The 21357-nt window shown below is 40.0% G+C and overlaps 1 protein-coding gene across 2 annotated transcripts in view; it reads left to right on the top strand.

Annotated features, from left to right (window-relative positions):
- LOC106881777 (ubiquitin carboxyl-terminal hydrolase 20) overlaps positions 1-20299 on the top strand; it is a 71891-nt gene extending 51592 nt beyond the window's left edge. For both annotated transcript variants that reach the window (XM_089343401.1, XM_089343402.1), the window contains exons 15-23: positions 136-247; positions 1428-1493; positions 2179-2305; positions 3844-3907; positions 6793-6898; positions 10772-10853; positions 11102-11210; positions 11943-12045; positions 18631-20299. In XM_089343401.1, the coding sequence (XP_089199527.1) occupies positions 136-247; positions 1428-1493; positions 2179-2305; positions 3844-3907; positions 6793-6898; positions 10772-10853; positions 11102-11210; positions 11943-12045; positions 18631-19610 (1749 nt within the window). In that variant the 3' untranslated portion in view covers positions 19611-20299. The remainder of the gene's footprint in view (positions 1-135; positions 248-1427; positions 1494-2178; positions 2306-3843; positions 3908-6792; positions 6899-10771; positions 10854-11101; positions 11211-11942; positions 12046-18630) is intronic.
- Positions 20300-21357: the final 1058 nt, after the last annotated feature.

The raw sequence follows: 21357 nt of genomic DNA, 5'->3' as shown, positions 1-21357 counted from the left end.
ACAATGTGTCTAGATAAGCATTATATTTGTTAGAGCAATCTGAGTGCTAAAGGGTTAAATGTTTTTTGGAGATTGTTTATTTATTTCTATTTCTTTGTCTTTTTGATTTTCCCCCCTCTCCCTCTCTTTCCTCAGATCCTGTGTATTCACTTGAAGAGATTCCGACATGAATTTTACTCTTCAAAGATTAACACATATGTCTCTTTTCCGCTGGAAGGTTTAAACATGAAACCATATCTTCATAAAGGTAAGTATTGCAGGTAATTTATTAAATAATGTAGCATTCAGTTATACTGTTATAAAGGTAAGCAATGGTGTTTCTAATTAAACAATACTTTTATAAATTTCACTCGCAGGGCATTAGTCAACACAAGGCTACAATAGATGATGCATATATCCAAGGTGCTGTGAATGTGGGATCAAACCTGGATCCCTACAGTTGTGAAACAAACTTCTTAATCACATGGTCATACCAGTTCATATCATCATCATTGTTTAACGTCTGCTTTCCATGCTAGCATGGGTGGGATGGTTTCACAAGAGCCAGCCAGACAGAAGCCTGCACCAGAATTCTGTGACTGCTTTGTCAGGATTTTTACAGCTGGATGTCCTCAGCAGAGTGGTCTTAGTGCTATTTATGTGACACAAGCACAGGCGAGGTCAGTTTTGGCAAGGTTTTTAGAGCTGGATTCCCTTCCTAAAACCAGCCACTCAGCAGAGTGGACTTAGTGTTTTTTACATGACACAAGCACAATCGAAGTCAGTTGGTTTTTACAGCTGAATGTCCTTCCTAATACCAGCCACTCAGCAGAGTGGACTTAGTGCTTTTATGTAGCACCTACACTGACAGGGTCACCAAGTATTTGGAAGATAAAAAAAAAGTTTATAGTGAGACAGAAAGATAGAAACAGGTGTCTTGCTGTAGAGGAAGTACAAGGTTACCCGTCCAGAGAGTGAGAGAAAGATCAGGAATGAACTTACTGTTCACTGAAGGCAAGTGGCTTAGTGGTTTGGGTATCTGGCTCACAATCGTAAGGTTGTAAGTTCAGTACTCGGTGGCACAGTGTGTCCTTGAGCAAGACACTTAATTTCATGTTGCCCCAGTTCACTCTGCTGGCAAAAATTAGTTGTACCAGTAATTCAAAGGGAACAGCCATGTCATAGTGTCATACTGAATCTTCCTGAGAATGATATTAAGGGAACATGTGTCCATGTACCCTTAATGTAGTTCTCAACCACTTTACATGTTAATTTCACAAGCAGGCTGTTCTGTTGATTGGATCAGCTTGAACCCTCATTGTCGTAAGTGACAGAGCGGTCGTGTTTTAAGCTGCTTACTATCAAACCAAGCAAAATGTCTAACTTTCAACATCAACAGATATATTTTAAATTGAAATGAAATTTATTTATATTTCATGCCTTTCCAGATTGTCAAGATGAAGTCACGTCGTATGATCTAATGTCTGTGATATGTCACCATGGAACTGCCGGAGGTAAGAACAAAGAGATCGGGTAATATAATTTTGTGATAACGTGTGTGTGTGTGTTTGTGTGCTGGAATTTGTCATTCTCTGAAAATTTTATCCTAACGTTTGGGTGAACAGTAACTTTTTGTCTACCTACAATTCTGTCAGATTAGCTATCTACCTCTCTCCATCTGCCTGTCGTCTTTCCAATCACTTGTCCATCTCTCCATGTGCCTGTTTGTTTTTCCATTCACCTGTCCATCTCTCCATGTACCTGTCTGTCTTTTCACTCACCTGTCCATCTCTCCATCTGCCTGTTTGTTTTTCCACTCACCTGTCCATCTCTTCACCTGCCCGTCTCTCTTTCCACTCACCTATCCATCTCTCTACCTGCCTCTCTTGCTCTCTATCTATCCATATTTCTCCTTCCCTTATCTAGCTGTGCGTGTCTCTCTCTCTCTGTCTACCTGTTTGTATGTCAGTCAGTCTCTTTACCTCTCAACCTACTTACCTAATCTGTCTCTCCATCTACCTGTTTGTCTTTCCACTTAACTGTCTTTCTCTACCTTCATACCAGCTACCTACCTCTCTCCTAAATTTTCTCTGGTGCAACTGGGTATAGAAGGGAGGTAATTAATAACTAATTCACTTCAGACAGAATATACTATAAGACGTTTCTCATATCTCCTCTCATCCTCTCTCTCTCTGCCAGGAGGCCATTATACAGCATATTGTCTGAATTATGTAAATGAGCAATGGTATGAGTTTGATGACCAATATGTCACAGAGGTGGACTTTCAACAAGTTCTTAGTTCCAGTGCCTATGTTCTTTTTTACAGGTGAGTCCCCTTTCATTCTTCCTTTCTTTATTCGCATATCTGGGACAGCACAGTTATTAAAGTTTTTATTGAATTATTATTGTGTAGTTTGGGAACAACATCCTTGGTCATTGAAGGCTTCCTGTGTCACTAAATCACCAATTGAATAACAAGGGAGTGTCTCTGACTCATAGGTTGAACATATACCATACAGGGTGTTCTTGTATGAAAACACTGGTTTACCAGTTTTTATCACCATGTTTATATCATCTACCGATTCTATGTCAGGTGTGAGCATAGCTGTGTGGTTTTTAAGAAGCTTGCATCCCAAACATGTCACTAGTTCTGTCCCACTGCATGGCATCTTAGGCAAGTGTTTTCTACTATAGCTCTGGGCCAACCAACGCTTTGTGAGTGATTAAGTAATTTAGTAGACAGAAACTGAAAGAAGCCTGTCATACACACACACACACACACACACACACACACACAAATGAGGGGTGTGAAAAGTTCCTGGCTTTAAGGGTATCGTGAAAGACCTGGTTGGGGGCCCAACTTTCTAAGTTTATTTACAGGGCTTAGAAAAACTGAAGGACTGCTGCAATAACTGTATGAATCTGAAAGAGGAATATGTTGAATAAAATCATAATTAACTGATCCTCCTGTACTTTCTTTTACCCAGAGGTAGGAACTTTTCAACACCCCCTTTGTAATATATATGTACATATATATATATACCTTGCTTCTCAATCACATGGTTGTAGATTGAGTCCCACTGCATGGCACCTTGGGCAAGTGTTTTCTACTATATCTCTGAATCAACAAAAGTCTTGTGAGTGGATTTAGTAGACAGAAACTGAAAGAATCCCATCGTGTGTGTTTGTGTGTGTGAAGGTGCATGGTATAGTGATTAGAGTATACCATCACAGAAAACATGCTAAATGGGGATGATGATGATTATCATCATCATCATTTGCTGATGCTGATAATTAATTTTTTCCTTAGGTTCTCTTGTTTCATACTAATTTAACCTTTGACCTGATTGGTAAATAGGTTCTTCAGTACTAGAATCCTTCACTTGATAGAATCAACACAAACACAACCTGTGCCAAATCTCCTTAGCATGGATTTTCAACACAGGGACAAGGCCACAGTGGCAAAGACCGTTAGATCAACTTGGTACTTCACTGGTCTCTATTGTAGGATCAATCTCTAACAGTGAACTGGCCAAACCGGTAGAGCATCAGATGGAAACACTTTGTAGTATTTATTATGATTCTTTATGTTCTGATTTCAATTCTGCTGAGGTAAACTTTGCCTTTCACCTCCCTGGGGTTGGTGGCATTGACTAACCCCATCCCTTCAAAATTGCTTGCTTTGTGCTTCAACCAGTTACAGTTGTTTTCTCAACCTCAGGAAGGATAAAAGACAAACAAGTTGACATCAGCAGGGTTTGAATTTAGAACATTTTCTACTTGTTTTGTTTTTATTTGTTTTTTTAATTTTTTTTTTTTTTTATGTCAGATATTTATTTCTGTATTTCTTTCCTTTTCAACCAGGAAACAAAATGAACATATGTTACCGATGAGGGAGAGTGCAATGGCTTTGATGGAGGAGCGTGAAGTAAGTTTTTGTTTTGATTCCGGACCTTCCTTGAAGCAAACGTATAACGCCATGGGATCATTTGCCAACAGGCATAACTCCATACCATCATTATCGTCACTTTATGGTCGCTTTTCATGTTGGAATTGGTTGGATGGTGTGACGGGATCCAACTGGCTGGAGCATCACATCCTACTCCAATGTCTAAACAATATATATATATATATATATGTGTATATATATGTGTGTATAATGTGGTTCTTAAAATGTTTGAGGCACCAGAATTTGGTAGGGTAAAAACCAAAAACAAAATCAAGACTGTTGAATGGCAGCACAGTCAAGATGGTATTTTTTCTTCTCTTACTCTTGTTTTTTGCACACATCTACAAAATGACTTTCTAAAATGAAATTCCATTATGCAGCTGAGGAGTACATTTTCATTGCACATTTTATGTAGTGTTCTCACTACATAAATAAATGAAGTTTGTACGAAACGTACGTACTGCTATAACCTATTGAATTTTTGTTGCTTTTCTTCAAATTATATATATATATATATATATATATATATATATATATATATATATGATGAACTCTCCCATTGTTAGATGACATATGAGGGTTCCACTATTATTGAACAACCACACAAATGATTTGTTTGTGTAGACATAAGGTCACTCCCCACTCCCCAATCAAATCGACATTACTTGTACAGGTGCAATGGGTGCCACATGTCAGATGACAAAATGATCGCAGAGCAACAGGAAATGAAGTGCTTTGCTCAAGAACACAACGCAATGCCCGGTCTGGGAATTGAACCCATGATCTTGAAATCCTGAGTGCAACATCCTTACCACTGAGCCATGCACCTTCGTGTGTGTGTGTGTGTGTATGTATATATATATATATATATATATATATAAAAAAATCATCATTTTACATCTGTTGTCCATGCTGGCATGGGTTGGATGGTTTGACCAGGGCTGGCAAGCAAGAGAGCTGCACCAGGCTTCACTGTCTGTTTTAGCATTGTTTTCATGGCTGGATGCCCTTCCTAACACCAACCACCTTACAGGGTGGACTGAGTGCTTTTTTGCATGGCACCAGCACAGCTTGTTTGGGGTTTGTTTTTGTTGCTGGATGCCCTTCCAAATACCAACCATTTTGCAGTGTGGACCAAGTGCTTTCTATGCAGCACTAGCTGGTGAGGTCTGTTTTGGCTGGTTTCTATGGCTTGATGCACTTCCTAACACTAACCACTTTACGGAGTCTGCCGGATGCTTTTACATGGCACTGCACAAGTGCTTATACGTGGCACCAGCACGAGTACTCTTTATGTGGCACCAGCACAGGACTCTTGCAGGCCAATCCTCTGTACTGGAGTAGTGGAGTGGGGTGGCCTTGACACTTCTACTCTGGAGTATGGGTCTTCTTGAGTACAGCAGGGGGCTTGGTATCTCAGTCCTTTGTCATCTCGTCTGAAAAGTTCAGTGCCCTCAGGTCGTCCTTCAGTACTTCGTCCAATAACTTTGATTCATTTGATTCAAGGTATTTTAAAAGTAAGGACATATAATCAGTCAAGATTAGCATAGCCATATATATACTGTATACTGACATTCATGTGTATACAGACATCTGTTAGCACTTACACATACATGTACATGAATAAATCATTACACACATCCATATAAGTATACATGTATATGAAATTATATACACATGCAGGCTGGTAGGCAATTTCACAATCCACTGTGAGTTCCAGATACAACATAGGGATCTGCCAAAATAAGAGGGTCAACACCCATTCCACATCTTGATATTTTCCAAACCAAGTTTTTAATTCACTTGAAAGAAACAGTTTCTATCATGATGTAATCAATTTATTCATCAGCATTCATTTTTGTTCTTTATATATATGTGTATGTGTGTGTTTCCTTTCACATTTGTTCTAGTGAAGCACAAATTATTTATTAAGCACAAATATAAACATTAAAAAAAAAGCACCCTCAGGAATAAACCTTCAGAGGACCTGTTTTTGGTCATTCTACTTTCTAGAAATAACATCCAAATCTCTCCTGTATTGCATTCTACTGTCTATAATTATATGTATTTATTTTCTCTTAGTAAACAATTAATTCTGACAAAATAAATTGGTGAATAGTTACCAGAGTAGCAAAGTACACAAAATAATTGGATGTAACTCCTGTTTATGAGGTAGAAACTCCCTGTTAATTTGAGGTATTTTGAATAAATATAAGATTGAATAAATGGAGTTATACACATGTGTTAAACGATTCCTTTTATTTCAGACATATGTTTCAGAGATTACAATTGATTCATTCCAAGGGAATGAATGATGTTGAGAAAGATTTAATCTTCTCTTCAGGGAAATACAGTAGATTACATCTTTCTCGACATCATTCATTCCTTTGGAATGAACCAATTGTAATCTTCGAAACATATGTCGGAAATAAAAGGAATTATTTAACACATGCGTATAACTCCATTTATTCAATCTTATATATATATATATATATATATATATATATATTATCAAGGACACATTGCAGAATATTATCCTGATGCACTGTGTGTGAATGAAAGAGGTGTAGCTCATAGCTAGAATGTCATTGATTATTGATTTGCTCAATGACAGTTGCCCTGGAGCTAGCCCTACCCTCCTCCCCCACTCAGAAGGAATGCCATTTGTCATTGGCAACATATCCTTTGGTGATTCCATGTTTAGTTCTTCAAAACTCTGCACACAACTATAACAGCTGCGAGTTGGCTTTCTTCACTCTCCCTTTTTATCAAACTTCATCTTTTGTGTCTGATCTCCCCCCCCCCCCCTCACAAAAGCTAATTCAACACTTTGGTTTAAATTTATTTAATTTATATCATTTCAGCCCAGTTTATTACATTTCTATGTGTCCAAACAATGGATAAATCGGTTTAATACGTTTGCTGAACCGGGGCCAATCACCAATCAGGACTTTCTTTGCTCTCATGGAGGTCAGTCAATTCAGTGCTTATTTTTATTTTGTTTGCTTTTTTTTTTAATAATTTCTTATTTGTTTTTTTTTAAATTTATTTTTAATTATATTTATTGTTCTGTAAATCTCAACCTATGCTATCTGCTCTTGCTGGCTGTTGTTTCAATATAGCCAGGTATTTCAAATTTCCTAGGTCTTACTAACAGTAGTATTATTCCCTTCAGGGGACTGTCACATTAAGTTGACAGCATACAACTACTTCATAGCCAGGTATGTTTGACCTCGAGGTAGCTTGACCAAGCATTGGTCAAGCATTTGTTTCCACTGAGCTTCTCTGAATGCCTGGCGGGCAAGAGCATGAAAGCAAGGTAGGCTCTTAAGATACATAAATGAATGCAAATAACAAACCAAATTTTAATATTCATATTTCATTTTTATGAGGGACAGCTGGAAATAGGGGTAACTACCCTAATATAATCATATGGGTTTGATTTTTAACCCTTTAACATTTAAACCAGCCATATCCAGTCCAAATACTCTCCCTGTTTTATGTTCAAACCAACCAGATCTGGCCTGTCACACCTACTCTACAATGCCATTCTAAAAACAAACAGTCACACCATCGAAATCTCAAAGATATGAGATAATACATGATTAATTCAAAAGAATGGGAATAAATAAACATCATGTTCAACAGAGTAATCTGAACGCTTAAAGGGCATAAAATAGTTTAAGTACCGGAGTTGGTCAAGGGTGTGTCAACATTGGTTATGTAGGGGGGGGTCGTTATCAAATGGAAACTCTTTAATGTTCCGGGTCCACTATGGAAATTAAACTGTTTTCTTGATTGGATTCTTTTTATTATTATCAATGTGTTGAGTGGCGGTGAGCTGGCAGAATCGTTAGCAAGCCGAGTGAAATGCTTAGTGGTATTTCTCCTGTCACTATGTTCTGAGTTCAAATTCCGCCAAGGTCGACTTTACCTGTCATCTTTCCAGGATTAATAAAATAAGTACCAGTTGAACACTGGGGTTGATGTAATCAACTCCTCCCCTCCCCCAAAATTGCTGCCCTTCTGGCAAAATTTGAAACAGTTATCAATGTGTCGAGTTAAGCATGGTGGATTAGCAGAATTGCTGTATTTAGTCAGGGATCTGTATATTCCGAGTTCAAATCTCACTGAGGTCAACTTTGTCTTTTAATCTTTCCACAGTTGATATAAAATCAAGTCAAATACTGGGGTCATTTTCAGCTGTTCAATAGAAACCCCAACTAAATCTCTGTCACTGGTCATTCTTAGAGGGTCTATGAATGTTTTGGTCTTAGTCTCTTCATTTAGACCAGGAGTTCTCAACCATTTTTTATCTGTGGACCCCTTTGATTACTATTTTATTCTGGTAGACCCCTTCCATCATTTTATATTTAAAAACTAGTTTTATAGAAAATTCTTTCATAATTCCTATTTTGTTTTTCACACATTAACATTTTACATAGTTCAACCTACAGAAGCTAGAGAAAGAAACCCAGCTGTTTCTTGCAATACATACCAAATATATACATTCAAAGCAAAATTTTTTCAGGGGCCCTTAAAGTACTATTGGGGATCTCCAATTTACTATTTTGTTTCATGGACCCTGATTGTTGTTCCTTCTACATTTGTTTCCTTGTGTAAACATGGGGGACATCACTTTAGCAGAATTGGTAGAGCATCAGACAAAGATGTCTTTTAGTCGTGCGGGTGACACGTAAAAGCACCCACTATACTCTGAGTGGTTGGCGTTAGGAAGGGCATCCAGCTGCAGAAACTCTGCCAAATCAGATTGGAGCCTGGTGTTGCCATCCGGTTTCACCAGTCCTCAGTCAAATCGTCCAACCCATGCTAGCATGGAAAGCGGACGTTAAACGGTGATGATGATGATGTCCCCTGATGTTTATAGTTTGAATCCTGCTTGGGTCAACTTTGCTTTCCATCCTTTTGGAGTGAATAAAATAAAATACCAGTCAAATACTGGAGCTGATAATTTTGATTGGACCCCCCCCCCCCCACTCCATCATATGAGTCTGTGTAAGAAGATATTATTATTGAAAGATAATAATAATAATAATAACAGTAATGGTTTCAAATTATGGCACAAGGCCAGCAGTTTTAGGGGAGAGGGGAAGAGTCGATTACATCATCCCCAATAGTCAACTCACAATGTAGATGGATGAAATACTGTTAAGCATTTTGCCTGGCATGTCAATGATTCTGCCAGCTCACTGCCTTAGTAATAATAATAATCCTTTCTACAATACGCACAAGGCCTGAAATTTGTGGGGAGGGGAATAATCGATTACATCAAAATCCCCCCCCCCCCCCAGTGTGTCACTGGTACTTAATTTATTAACCCCTGCTTAATTTATTAACCCCAAAAGTTTGAAAGGCAAAGTTGACCTCAGCAGAACTTGAACTTAGAAAATAGTGGCATTTCGTCCGGCATGCTAACGATTCTGCCAGCTCACCGACTTAATAATAGTAATAACATTGTGGCATTCTGTTCGTTACGACATCGAGGGTTCCAGTTGATCCGATCAGTGGAACAGCCTGCTCATGAAATTAACATGCAAGTGGCTGAGCACTCCACCGATCGGTGTATCCTTAATGTAGCTCTCAAGGAGATTCAGTATGACACACAGTGTGTCAAGGTTGGCCCCTTTGAAATACAGGCACAACAGAAAACAGGAAGGAAGAGTGAGAGAAAGTTGTGGTGAAAGAGTACAGCAGGGTTCACCACCACGTCCTGCTGGAGCCTCGTAGAGCTTTAGGTGTTTTCACTCAATAGATACTCACAACACCTGCTCTGAGAATCGAAACTGCAATCCTATGACCACAAGCCTGCTGCCCTAACCGCTGAGCCATTGCGCCTCCACAATAACAACAACAACAACAGTTCTAATTATAGAATTGTAGTATCTAGTCTGTACAGGGGCTGGTATAAAACATCAGTGGAGGTTTGTAAGCCTAAAAAATTCACTCAATCACTGCCTGCAGGTGTGGCTTAGTAGATAAAATTGTTTAATGCAGTGCAGTCATCTACGGGTTCTGAGTTCAATCCCAGGCAAGGCACTAAGGTGAATCACAGGACACATGGAGAAGATTGGAGTTGAAACGTGGTGAAAAGCAACCATGAAGATGAGGCCACCACCCTGACTAATGTAAACAGTGTATATAATAATAATGGTTTCAAAATGAGTCACAATGCCAGCAATTTTGTGGGGGAGTGGGTAAGTCATATTATTTACATTGGACGGATGTGTCCTCATCTTGTTTGTTCTTACCACAACGTTTCGGCTAATTTACTCTCCAGTTTTCATCAGGTGTCCAGGTGGAATTTTGGACCCAAACCTGGGTTCTCATTCCCAAAGTAATTTTTTGATATTATTATTATTACTCATTCAAGGAATTGAACTCAAAATCTTGAGGTTAGTAGCCCACGCTCTTAACCACTACGCTATATGCCCGTGGGCAATTATAGAGTGAATTTCAGGGATTATAAACTTAATATTTTTGTATCCTTCCTTAATACCAGTTCCCATATTCTACTTGTATTTGCACTAGGTCTACATTGACCCTAGTGTTCAGCTGGTACTTATTTTATCAGCAATGAAAGCATGAAAGGCAAAGTTGATCTTGGCGGAATTTGAACTCAGAACGTAAAGACCCAGAAGAAATCCTTCCAATCATTTTATCCAGCATGTTAACAATTCTGCCAGCTCCATCACTTTGATAACAAAATGATTGTGTTGAATGGTGAGATGCTGATGGTGATAAGTGTCCAGAAGATGCCAGCACAAAAAAAAGAAAGAAAGAAATCATGTAAAGCAATATTTTTTTTTTCCTTTTAATTTGTAGGTGTACCTCCATCCAAAATTGGTTATGTTGAGAATCTTGTGGTTCTTCTGAGCCAACCAGTCTGGCAGTATTTGCATGACAGGTATGTTGGTATTGCTCCTTATGTCCTGTTAGGATATTAATGATGATGATAAACCATAACTATTGTAAAAGATTTCCAACCATGGCCATCCAGACATTGTGTATTGAAGTATGCATTATCCAATGTGTACTTCTTTTTTTAAAGAAGTAGGGATGGTGTCATTTGAAGGATATTTGGCTGTTATGTCTAATAGAAAAGGTTGACAGTGTGGAAGTTCCTTAATTGGTTTGTTTCTTTTCTCATTTCAGATTTGGTGGTGGTCCTGCCTGTACACACCTCATACATTGCAAGACTTGTGAAGCTCAGCTGGAAAAACTAAAGATCAGACAAAATGAAGAAATAGCCTCCTTTGTCAAGGTAAATAGATATTCTCCTGCATCACTAACCAATCTTTTCTTCCATCTAACATAACTAACCACCAAAAATATTGTTTTCTTGGTTGATTTAATTTTTTTCACTGAATGTCCTTCCTCAAACACTTCAACTGAGTAGAACTCTCAATTGATGGTTTAGCCCTGGGGTACAAATTTTTGATGCACAGTACCACATTTCCAGGGGTGGCTGGTCTTCCAGATTGCTTGTTGTCTTCCAGGGACACTCTTCCACTACTGAAGTGCCTGTACTGCTCGAAACGTTGCATACAACCCATTGCCTTGTTGTAAGTATGCTCAATGCCCAAGCATGCTCGTTGGTTCTTTGTTCCTGTCCATGACAAAACAACGGACTACAGCATACATCATCATCATCATCATGTGATCACAAAAACATATTTTGTAACTTGAGAAGTAAACACACTCAGTGCACTGCTACATGAAGGTCACTGTTAGCTCTCGCTGCACATACAACTATGTGCTGCCATTTGTTGGTGTGCTACCGAACTAGTCCAGGTGCTTTTTGATACCACCTTGTACACAAGAGAGAAGCTGAGAGAGACAATTTATGATGATGGGTAAAAAGCCTCAATGCCCAAATCTAAAGTTGTTCTTGATAATCGTAGACAAAGAAGTAGGTTGGTGTGAATTGAACTTACAATGTTTGTATTTATTACATGTTTTCTTAACTGTTTTTTTTTCTTTATCTAATTACCAGCTCCATAACAAGTTCCGAGCTGAAGAAGATCCCAGCATCATTTATGCCATCAGCATGGCATGGTTTAAGGAATGGGAGAATTTTGTCAGAGCCAAAACTGACAGTAAGTTCTTCGACTTCCCTTCACTTTTTATCAATTGTTACTGTTTAGCCCCAGGTCAGCTCTGGTTGAACAAACTTATGGTCAAAAGTATGCCAATCATGATCATTCCATTTATTTTCATTATACAGCACTCCGTTTGCTTTGTCACATGGTATTATTTTTATTTATTTCTCCTGGTTTCAGTCATTAGACTGGCCATACTGGAGTACTGGTTTTAGTTAATCAAATCTACTCCAGTATATGTTTCAAGTTGGTACTCACTTTATCAATTTTAATTTACTGAAGAGCTCAGTTGTTTTGTGAAATGAAGGCTTGTACACACACACACACACACGCGTATACACTCTATTCCATATGTCTGTTTCATGTCTCTCTCTGTGTTTTGATTTCAAATCTCGTCTGCTCAAGTTTGTCAGGAGTTGATAAAAAGCAAATACCTGTCATACATTGGAGTCCAACTCAGTTGACTATCCTCTTGTCCTTGAGAACGAGAGAGCTTTGTATGTGTAAATGCACATGTGTATATAAGTATGTGTGTATGTATGAAGATATATAGGAGTGTCTTGGTGTGTGCATGTGTCTATATACATGATGGCTTCATAGGGTGCAATACAATGGCCTCCACTTTGAGTGCTTGACTGCTGGTTGCTTTTGTTGTAACTTGAAGAATAAAGCAAATAAGTTACCAAAATATTGCAAAACTTTTGACTCTATACAATAAATATATGTATAAATGGATGAAGAGTAAAGCACCAGCACAGTTTCGATTACCTGTTATCTTTAGATTTACTGCAGGAACCTTGTAGTGGCAGTTGGGCTAACAGTATTAATAAAATAGATGGAATGTGTAATAGACTTTATTGGGTACAACATGTTTCAACCTATTCTGGGTCTCTTCAGGTGCATCAATAGAAAGTCTCACTAGAGATTTCTTGAGTTGGCTTATGTACTGCTTTATGTCCATCAAATTCCAACTCCTATTATATATATATATATATATATATATATATACACACACACACTGGAGTAAGCACATAAATGCGAAACAAGGTGGAAAAAATGGTACTCAAATACCAGAGGTAGAGTAATATGCTTTATTAAAAAGCAGCAGAAATATCACAAAAACTGTTACTCTAAGTAACAGTTTTTGTGATATTTCTGCTGCTTTTTAATGAAGTGTATATATATATACACACACACACACACACACACACACACACACACACACACACACACACACACACACACACAGACACACATGCACATACATATATATTATGCAGTAGAAGCCACTCTAGATTAAAATCTTTATACAACTGACCTGGCGTATTTATATCATAGAAAAGCCAGAGGCTGTCATGGTCATCTTTATAGACGTGTTAAAAATGCACAGGCACGGCTGTGTGGTAAGAAGCTTGCTTTCCAACCACATAGTTGCGGGTTCAGTCCCACTGTGTGGCACCTTCGGCAAGTGTCTTTTACTATAACCTTGGACTGACCAAATCCTTGTAAATGGATTTGGATTTGGTAGAGAGAAACTGAAAGAATCCTGTCGTATATAAATATATATATATATTTTCAGGTACACGACACTGCTTTTCCTCTTCCCAGGCTACAGGCCCACACCCCCAACACCCATACTGTTAGGATTGGCACTCTCAACGTCGGCACGCTGAAAGGTAGATCTGGTGAAATTGTTGAGATGCTTGAACGGAGATGCGTAGATATGTGCTGCATCCAGGAAGTAAGATGGAGAGGAGGTTCTGCAAGGTTCCTCACAGGCAAAGAACACAGGTACAAGATTTTCTGGGCAGGGAACACTGACGGGGTCGGGGGCGTAGGAATACTTCTAGCGGAGAAATGGGTGGATAAGGTAATCGAGGTCGTTAGAGTAAGTGACAGAGTACTTAAGATCAGACTAGTGCTTCATCATAGATTAGCTACTGTCATCTCAGCCTATGCACCTCAACCTGGGCTACCAGATGGTCTGAAAGACCAATTCTATGACACCCTCTTGCAAACTACCTCGTCGACGAGTGACAGGGACCTTCTCTTTGTGGCTGGAGACTTCAACGGTCATGTCGGACGTCGTGCTGGGGGCTTCCATGGCATACATGGAGGCTATGGCTTCGGTTCCCGCAACGAGGAGGGAACCAGACTGCTGGAGTTCTGTGATGCAACCAATCTTATGGTCTGCAATACCAACTTCAGGAAACCTGCCAGTCACCTAGTCACCTACCGCTCCGGCAGACACTCTAGCCAAATCGACTACATCCTCGCCAGAAATAGGGAAAGAGGGCGGCTTATAAATGCCAAAACCTACCCTGGCGAAGAATGTACCCCACAACATAGATTAGTAGTTAGCGACTTTGGGATCAAGGCAAAATGGGTGCCCAGAATTAGACAGGCTTGGAGAAGAAGGGTGTGGAAGCTTAAAGACCCTGCAAACGGACAGAGACTTAGAGACAAGTTACTTGAAGCATTTAACGAAATAGAAGGGGATATAGCATCATACAACGTGGAAGACAATTGGAGATTTCTGCGGGACAACCTGTTGAAAGCCACCGACCAGATTTGTGGGTGGTGTAAGGTCCCCTCCCAACCCAGAGTAACGTGGTGGTGGAACAAGGAGGTAGACAGGGCTATTAGACAAAAGAAACAAGCTTGGAAGGACTGGAAGAACGGTGGTAGCAGGGAATTGTACCAATGTGCCAGAAGGGAGGCTAGGCGACAGGTTTATTTAGCCAGAGGGGAAGCAGATAAGGAAAGATTTGCCAATGTTCTGCGCCGTGAGGACCAAAGACTCGAGGTATTTCGGGTTGCAAGACAGTGTAGGAGAGAGAATAGTGATGTTGTAGGAGAGAAATGTGTTCGCATGGATGATGGTACGCTTGCATTAAATGAGGATGCAAAGAAAGTGGTCTGGAGATGCCACTACGATAGATTGCTTAATAAAGAGAATGAATGGGAGAAAGAGAGCCTGCCTTATGTCGACCCAATAGAGGGACCAGCTATCCGAGTTGATAGTACCAGGGTAGATAAAGCAATTAAGAGTATGAAGACCGGGAAAGCCCCCGGCCCATCAGGAATCACTGCAGAGATGCTCAAAATATCTGGCAGTGTTGGCTATAGCCTAGTCACCCGTATTACGAACCAGGTGATACACGAAGGAGTCATACCCTATGACTGGTGTAGCAGCATCATAGTCAACTGCTACAAAGGTAAAGGGGACGCTTTAGATACAAATAATTACAGAGGCATCAAGCTGTTAGATCAGGTTATGAAAGTTACAGAGAGGGTCATAGCCCAACTAATTAGGGAGCGAATCAATTTAGATGAGATGCAGTTTGGGTTCGTGCCAGGTAAAAGCACTACTGATGCCTTATTTCTAGTGAGACAGTTGCAAGAGAAATACCTAGCCAAGGATAAACCTCTGTACCTGGCTTTCGTTGACATGGAGAAAGCCTTTGACAGGGTCCCCCGATCCCTTATCTGGTGGTCAATGAGGAAACTTGGGATAGAAGAATGGCTAGTGAGAGCTGTGCGAGCCATGTACAGAGATGCGGCCAGTAAGGTGAGGGTTGGAAATGAGTACAGCAATGAATTCCGGGTAGAGGTAGGGGTCCACCAAGGTTCCGTCCTCAGCCCCCTATTATTTACCATAGTCCTCCAGGCAATCACAGAGGAGTTCAAGACAGGTTGCCCCTGGGAGCTCCTCTATGCTGATGACCTTGCCCTAATTGCGGAGTCACTATCAGAACTAGAGGAGAAGTTTCAGGTGTGGAAGCAAGGTCTAGAATTGAAGGGCCTTAGAGTCAACCTAGCTAAAACCAAAATCCTAATAAGTAGGAAGGTAGATAAAACACAAACCCCTTCAGGTAGATGGCCCTGCTCAGTATGTAGAAAAGGAGTAGGTAGTAACTCTATAAGATGTACCCGGTGCAAGCTATGGACACATAAGAGGTGCAGCAACATCAAAGGCAGGTTAACTAGCAAGTTAGTTTTTGTTTGTGGCAGATGTTCAGGTGCAATAAAGACTGCAAACAAACAGGAAACAACTTCTATCTCATTCCAGGGTGAAAAACTAGAGGTAGTCGATAGCTTCCGCTATCTGGGCGACCAAGTTAGTAGTGGGGGTGGGTGCGCTGAAAGTGTAGCTGCTAGAATAAGAATAGCCTGGGCAAAGTTTAGAGAGCTCTTGCCCCTGCTGGCGACAAAGGGACTCTCACTCAGAGTAAAAGGCAGACTGTATGACGCATGCGTACGAACAACCATGCTACATGGCAGTGAAACATGGGCTGTAACTGCTGAGGACATACGTAAGCTCGCAAGGAATGAAGCCAGTATGCTCCGTTGGATGTGTAATGTCAATGTGAATACCCGTCAGAGTGTAAGTATCTTGAGAGAAAAGCTGAACATTAGAAGCATCAGTTGTGGCGTGCAAGAGAGACGATTGCGCTGGTATGGACATGTGGTGAGAATGGAGGAGGATAGCTGCGTGAAAAAGTGCCACACCCTAACAGTTGAGGGAACCCGTGGAAGAGGTAGGCCCAGGAAGACCTGGGCTGAGGTGGTGAGGCAAGACCTTCGTACATTGGGCCTCACCGAGGCGATGACTACGGACCGAGACCTTTGGAAATGGGCTGTGCGTGAGAAGACCCGGCAAGCCAAGTAAGATCGTTGCCAGTGCCCCTGGACTGGTTCTTGTGCGGGTGGCACATGAGATGCACCATTTTGAGCGTGGCCGTTGCCAGTACCGCCTGACTGGCTCCTGTAGGATTTTCGAGCGAGATCGTTGCCAGTGCCCCTGGACTGGCTTGTGCGGGTGGCACATAAAAGACACCATTTCGAGCGTGGCCGTTTTCGTGCAGGTGACACGTAAAAGCACCCACTACACTCTCTGAGTGGTTGGCGTTAGGAAGGGCATCCAGCTGTAGAAACTCTGCCAAATCAGACTGGAGCCTGGTGTTGCCATCCGGTTTCACCAGTCCTCAGTCAAATCGTCCAACCCATGCTAGCATGGAAAGCGGACGTTAAACGATGATGATGATGATGATGATGATATATATGTTTGTGTGTCTGTGTTTGTCCCCCACCACCATCGCTTGACAACCAATGTTGGTGTGTTTACATCACTGTAACTTAGCAGTTTAGCAAAGGGGGCTGATCAAATAAGTACTAGGCTTACAAAGAATGAATCCTGGGGTCACCTTTCTTCGATTAAAGTTGGTGCTCCAGCATGGCTGCAGCCAAATGGCTGAAACAAGTAAAAGAATACCTCAGAGCTTGATGAACTGAATTTGTCTCAGAATTGACCATTAGGATGACAGATGCACATTTCAGTGTTTTTGCAGCTTGTCAATGCCATGCACTTGGATCACCTCCAACATGGTGTGTGTGTGTGTGTGTGTGTGTGTGTGTGTGTGTGTGTATGTATATTTAGGCACAGGTGTGGCTGTGTGGTAAAAAGCTTCACCCTTCCCCAATCTGTCCTTGCTCATTCACCAACCACACTACAGAGTATACTGGGTCCATTGTTCAATGGCACCAGCAGAAGTGGTGGGGTGACCCATAAGAGTAAAGTGCTCACACTACTCCAAGCCATGTTTGGTTGCTCAAAGCAATGTAATCAATTTGAGAAGGCGACTAGAAGAGAGAGCCATGACAAAAAGATTAACCAGAGTGAGTGGTTGAAGGGAGCAAGAGTGACTGGAGCATCGGAGTGGTGGGTACAGATGGTCAGATAATAGCAGGTGTGGACAATGGAAAGAATGAGTGATGAATGTTAACAATGAGTGGCCTGGGGGAGAGGGAGTGATGACTGGCAGCAAAGAATGTGTGAAGCTAGAGTGTATTAGGTACAAAGACATCAAATGTACATTGTGTATGTATACATCTGTATATTTTTTATAGGTGCAGGTATGGCTGTGTGGTATGAAGCCTCCTTCCCAACCACATGGAATCGGGTTCAGTCCCACTGCATGGCACCTTGGGCAAGTGTCTTCTACTATAGACTCAGGTCGACCAAAGCCTTGTGAATGGATTTGGTAGACAGAAACTGAAAGAAGCCCTTCATATGTGTGTCTTTGTGTCTCTGTCTTTCACTACTGCTTGACAACTGGTGTTGGTGTGTTTACATCCCTGTAACTTAGCAGTTCGGCAAAAGAGAATGATAGAATAAGTACTAGGTTTAAAAATAAGTCTTGCGGTTAATTTGTTCCACAAAACAAGCCCTTCAAAGCTGTGCTCCAGCATGGCCACCATCAAATGACTGAAACAAGTAAAAGAAATACAAACACACACATTCTGCCAAAAAAATGTATACACACTTCAAGAAAAGATAAATCTGTATAAAAATTTTAATTAAGTGTAATTGCAATAAAACATCAAAAGAGGTATTTATATTTATAGAGCTACTTATATAAATTAAATATTGACACCAGATATTTCCTTTCCCGAAGTATGTATACATTGTTTTTGGCGGACGCTGTATGTATGTTGTATCTACCTGTATATGTATTCATGTAATCTAAATAAGTAATAACCCCTGTATTTATACATGTCTTCTCTTCTTTCCACCTGCAGCTCCTCCTGATGCCATTGACAACACTCGAATAATGATTCGCAAGAATGGTAAACCGGTGTTAAAGAGCAGCTCCGACCATGGCCAGCTGTCTCGAGAGATGTGGCAGTTCCTACACAACGTGTATGGCGGAGGCCCAGAACTGATTGTCCGCCAACACCCCACACTTGCCACCATCACTGGCACTGGTGGCAGCAGTGGCAGTGGCACTGGTGGTGGTGGTGGTGGCGTAAGTGGTAGTTGCCCTGGAAATGCTCCACCAATTTCAGCGCCACCCCAGATGACCACAAACACTGCAACAGCGATGACAACAACTCCTACAGTGTCACCAGCACCTGCGACAACGATAACAACTACAACAACAACGATAGCAACAACAACAGTACCGGGTGGAGGAGGAGGAGGGGTATCATCATCATCATCGTCAACAGCAACAACAGCAGCAGCATCATCATCATCATCATCATCTGTGTGTTCACTGAAGGCAACCTGTGCAGATACAGCAGCAATAACACTGAAGGCAGTTGCAGCAGCATCATCATCATCATCACCATCATCGACAACAGCAATGCTGGGGAAGAGGCAGGCCGAGGAGGCGGGGGGAGGAGGGGAGACGAGGCAGCAGAAACTACAAGAACAACAGCAGCAGCAGCAGCAGGAGGCGGAGAGAGGGGAAGTGGGGGAAGAGGAGGAGGAGGAGGAGGTGGAAGTGGAGGAAGAGGGGGGCGACGTGGTGGTGTTGGTGCCGATGTCTGACTCAGTGTCGGCCGGGACGGAGAAGGTGTACAAGGAGAAGCAGGAGAAGCAAGAGCAGGAAGAGGACGGGCCGGAGAAGGAAGAGGAAGAGGTGGTGGAGAAGAAGGAGCAGCAGCAGCAGCAGTGGGGGGAGAAGAAGAAGAAGAAAAAGAAGAAGAAAGAAACAACAGCAACAGCAACAACAACAACAACAGCAGCAGCAGCAGTCATCGATACTCGTTTATGAAAAATGAATTTCGATATGGTCTTTGCTCTCTTTTTTTTTTTTTTTTTTTTTTTTTTAATTGAAACTTAATTACCATTCCTCTCTATTCAGAATTTTTTGGGTTTTTTTTTTTTTATATAAATTATCCTTATTTTTATTTATTTTTTGTAACATTTTCTTCAAATAAAAATGTAAAAAAAAAAGGAAAATAAAAACCACATAAAATACAAACCCCCCCTTCCCACCCCCACACAACAATTTTTAACTGAACAAATAAAAAGTAAACATTTTCAATAATAATTATAATTTCTAATTAAGCTACAGAGCCAAGTTTCGAAAGGAGTGGAGGGGGTGGAGTTATAGACAATTGCATTGTTCCCCCAAACCAACACAGAACTGGTTTTCTGTCGTTTTGCTAGGTCCTTTGTAAGTAAATCTTGTGATAATAATAATAACAATAATAATAATAATTGCTTAAAACTTAAGAATGACAACAAAACAATTATTATTCCAGCAACAACAAAAAATAACTTTGAAAAATTTACAAAAAGCAGCTCCAATCCACATTGTTTTCTTAAATCTCTCATCTCCCCTAAAATTGGAACTTTCTGAAACAAGACAAAAAAAAAAAAACCCAACAAAAACCACATTCTAAACCCTGTTTTTTTTCCTTTATTTTTCTTTTAATCTTTTTTTCCCCTCTCATCAAACTGACTTATTATGGTTGTTGTTGTTGTTACTACTACTACTACTACTACTACTACTACTACTACTACTACTACTACTCTTCACGTTCTTTTTCTCATATATGAATGTATATTGGGTATATATATAGATATGTGAGTGTGTGTAAATGTTTGTTGTTACATGTTTGTGTGTATGCATGTGTGTGTGTGTAAATGTTTGTTGTTATATGTTTGTGTGTATGTGTATGTATATATATATATATATATATATATATATATATATTACTATATGCATGTATTTTGTTAGTTTGTAAATATATACGTGTGCTTGTATATTTATGTGTGTATATATATTGTGTGTGTGTGTATGTATATATATATATGTGTATGTATATATATATATATATATATATATACATATATATATATATATATATATATATATATATAAATAAATTAAACCATGCCAGCATGGAAGAGGACCTCAAATGATGATACATATACTAATTTAGTTACCATCAAAAATTTAATTAGAAATTACTTGAGTGGTGATTAAAAGAAGCCAGCGGCTAACATTACAATACCAGTACTTAGGGGGAATAACTCTGAACAGGATTCATTCTTAATCTCTTCAGCAAAGCGAACTTCAGCAGACTTGCCAAGGCTGTCATGAGAGAATCAATGAGATGATGTACAAAATTTTAAGTGAAGAAAATTACCTTCATTTAAAATAATTAATCCCTGAGATTCTTTGATTATTTTATTTCTAAATATACTAATTACTTTTTCTCTCATAATTACTTTGGTATACACAGATTGTGGATTGTTGAATAAAACAAACATATTTGGAGTTTTGCCTCTAACGAAATTATTGCTATAATATATTAGCTATTATTGAGCTAATATTGTCATTTCCTCACCACATAAATGCTTTTAGTTAAATTTTTTTTGATGCTCACTGCATTGAATTTAGCACTAATTTAACTGTTGTTTTTCCATGTAGATGATGTCTCTGAGAGGATTACTTAAATACTTTATATATGATTTGTGTTTGTATGTTTGTTTTTACATATACATGTATG

This window comes from Octopus bimaculoides, chromosome 27 (genome assembly GCF_046866305.1).
Source record: "Octopus bimaculoides isolate indiv1 chromosome 27, ASM4686630v1, whole genome shotgun sequence".
In the NCBI taxonomy this organism is placed as follows: domain Eukaryota; kingdom Metazoa; phylum Mollusca; class Cephalopoda; order Octopoda; family Octopodidae; genus Octopus; species Octopus bimaculoides.
Note: the sequence above shows the minus strand (reverse complement) of the source record. Positions and strands in the feature narration are given on the sequence as shown.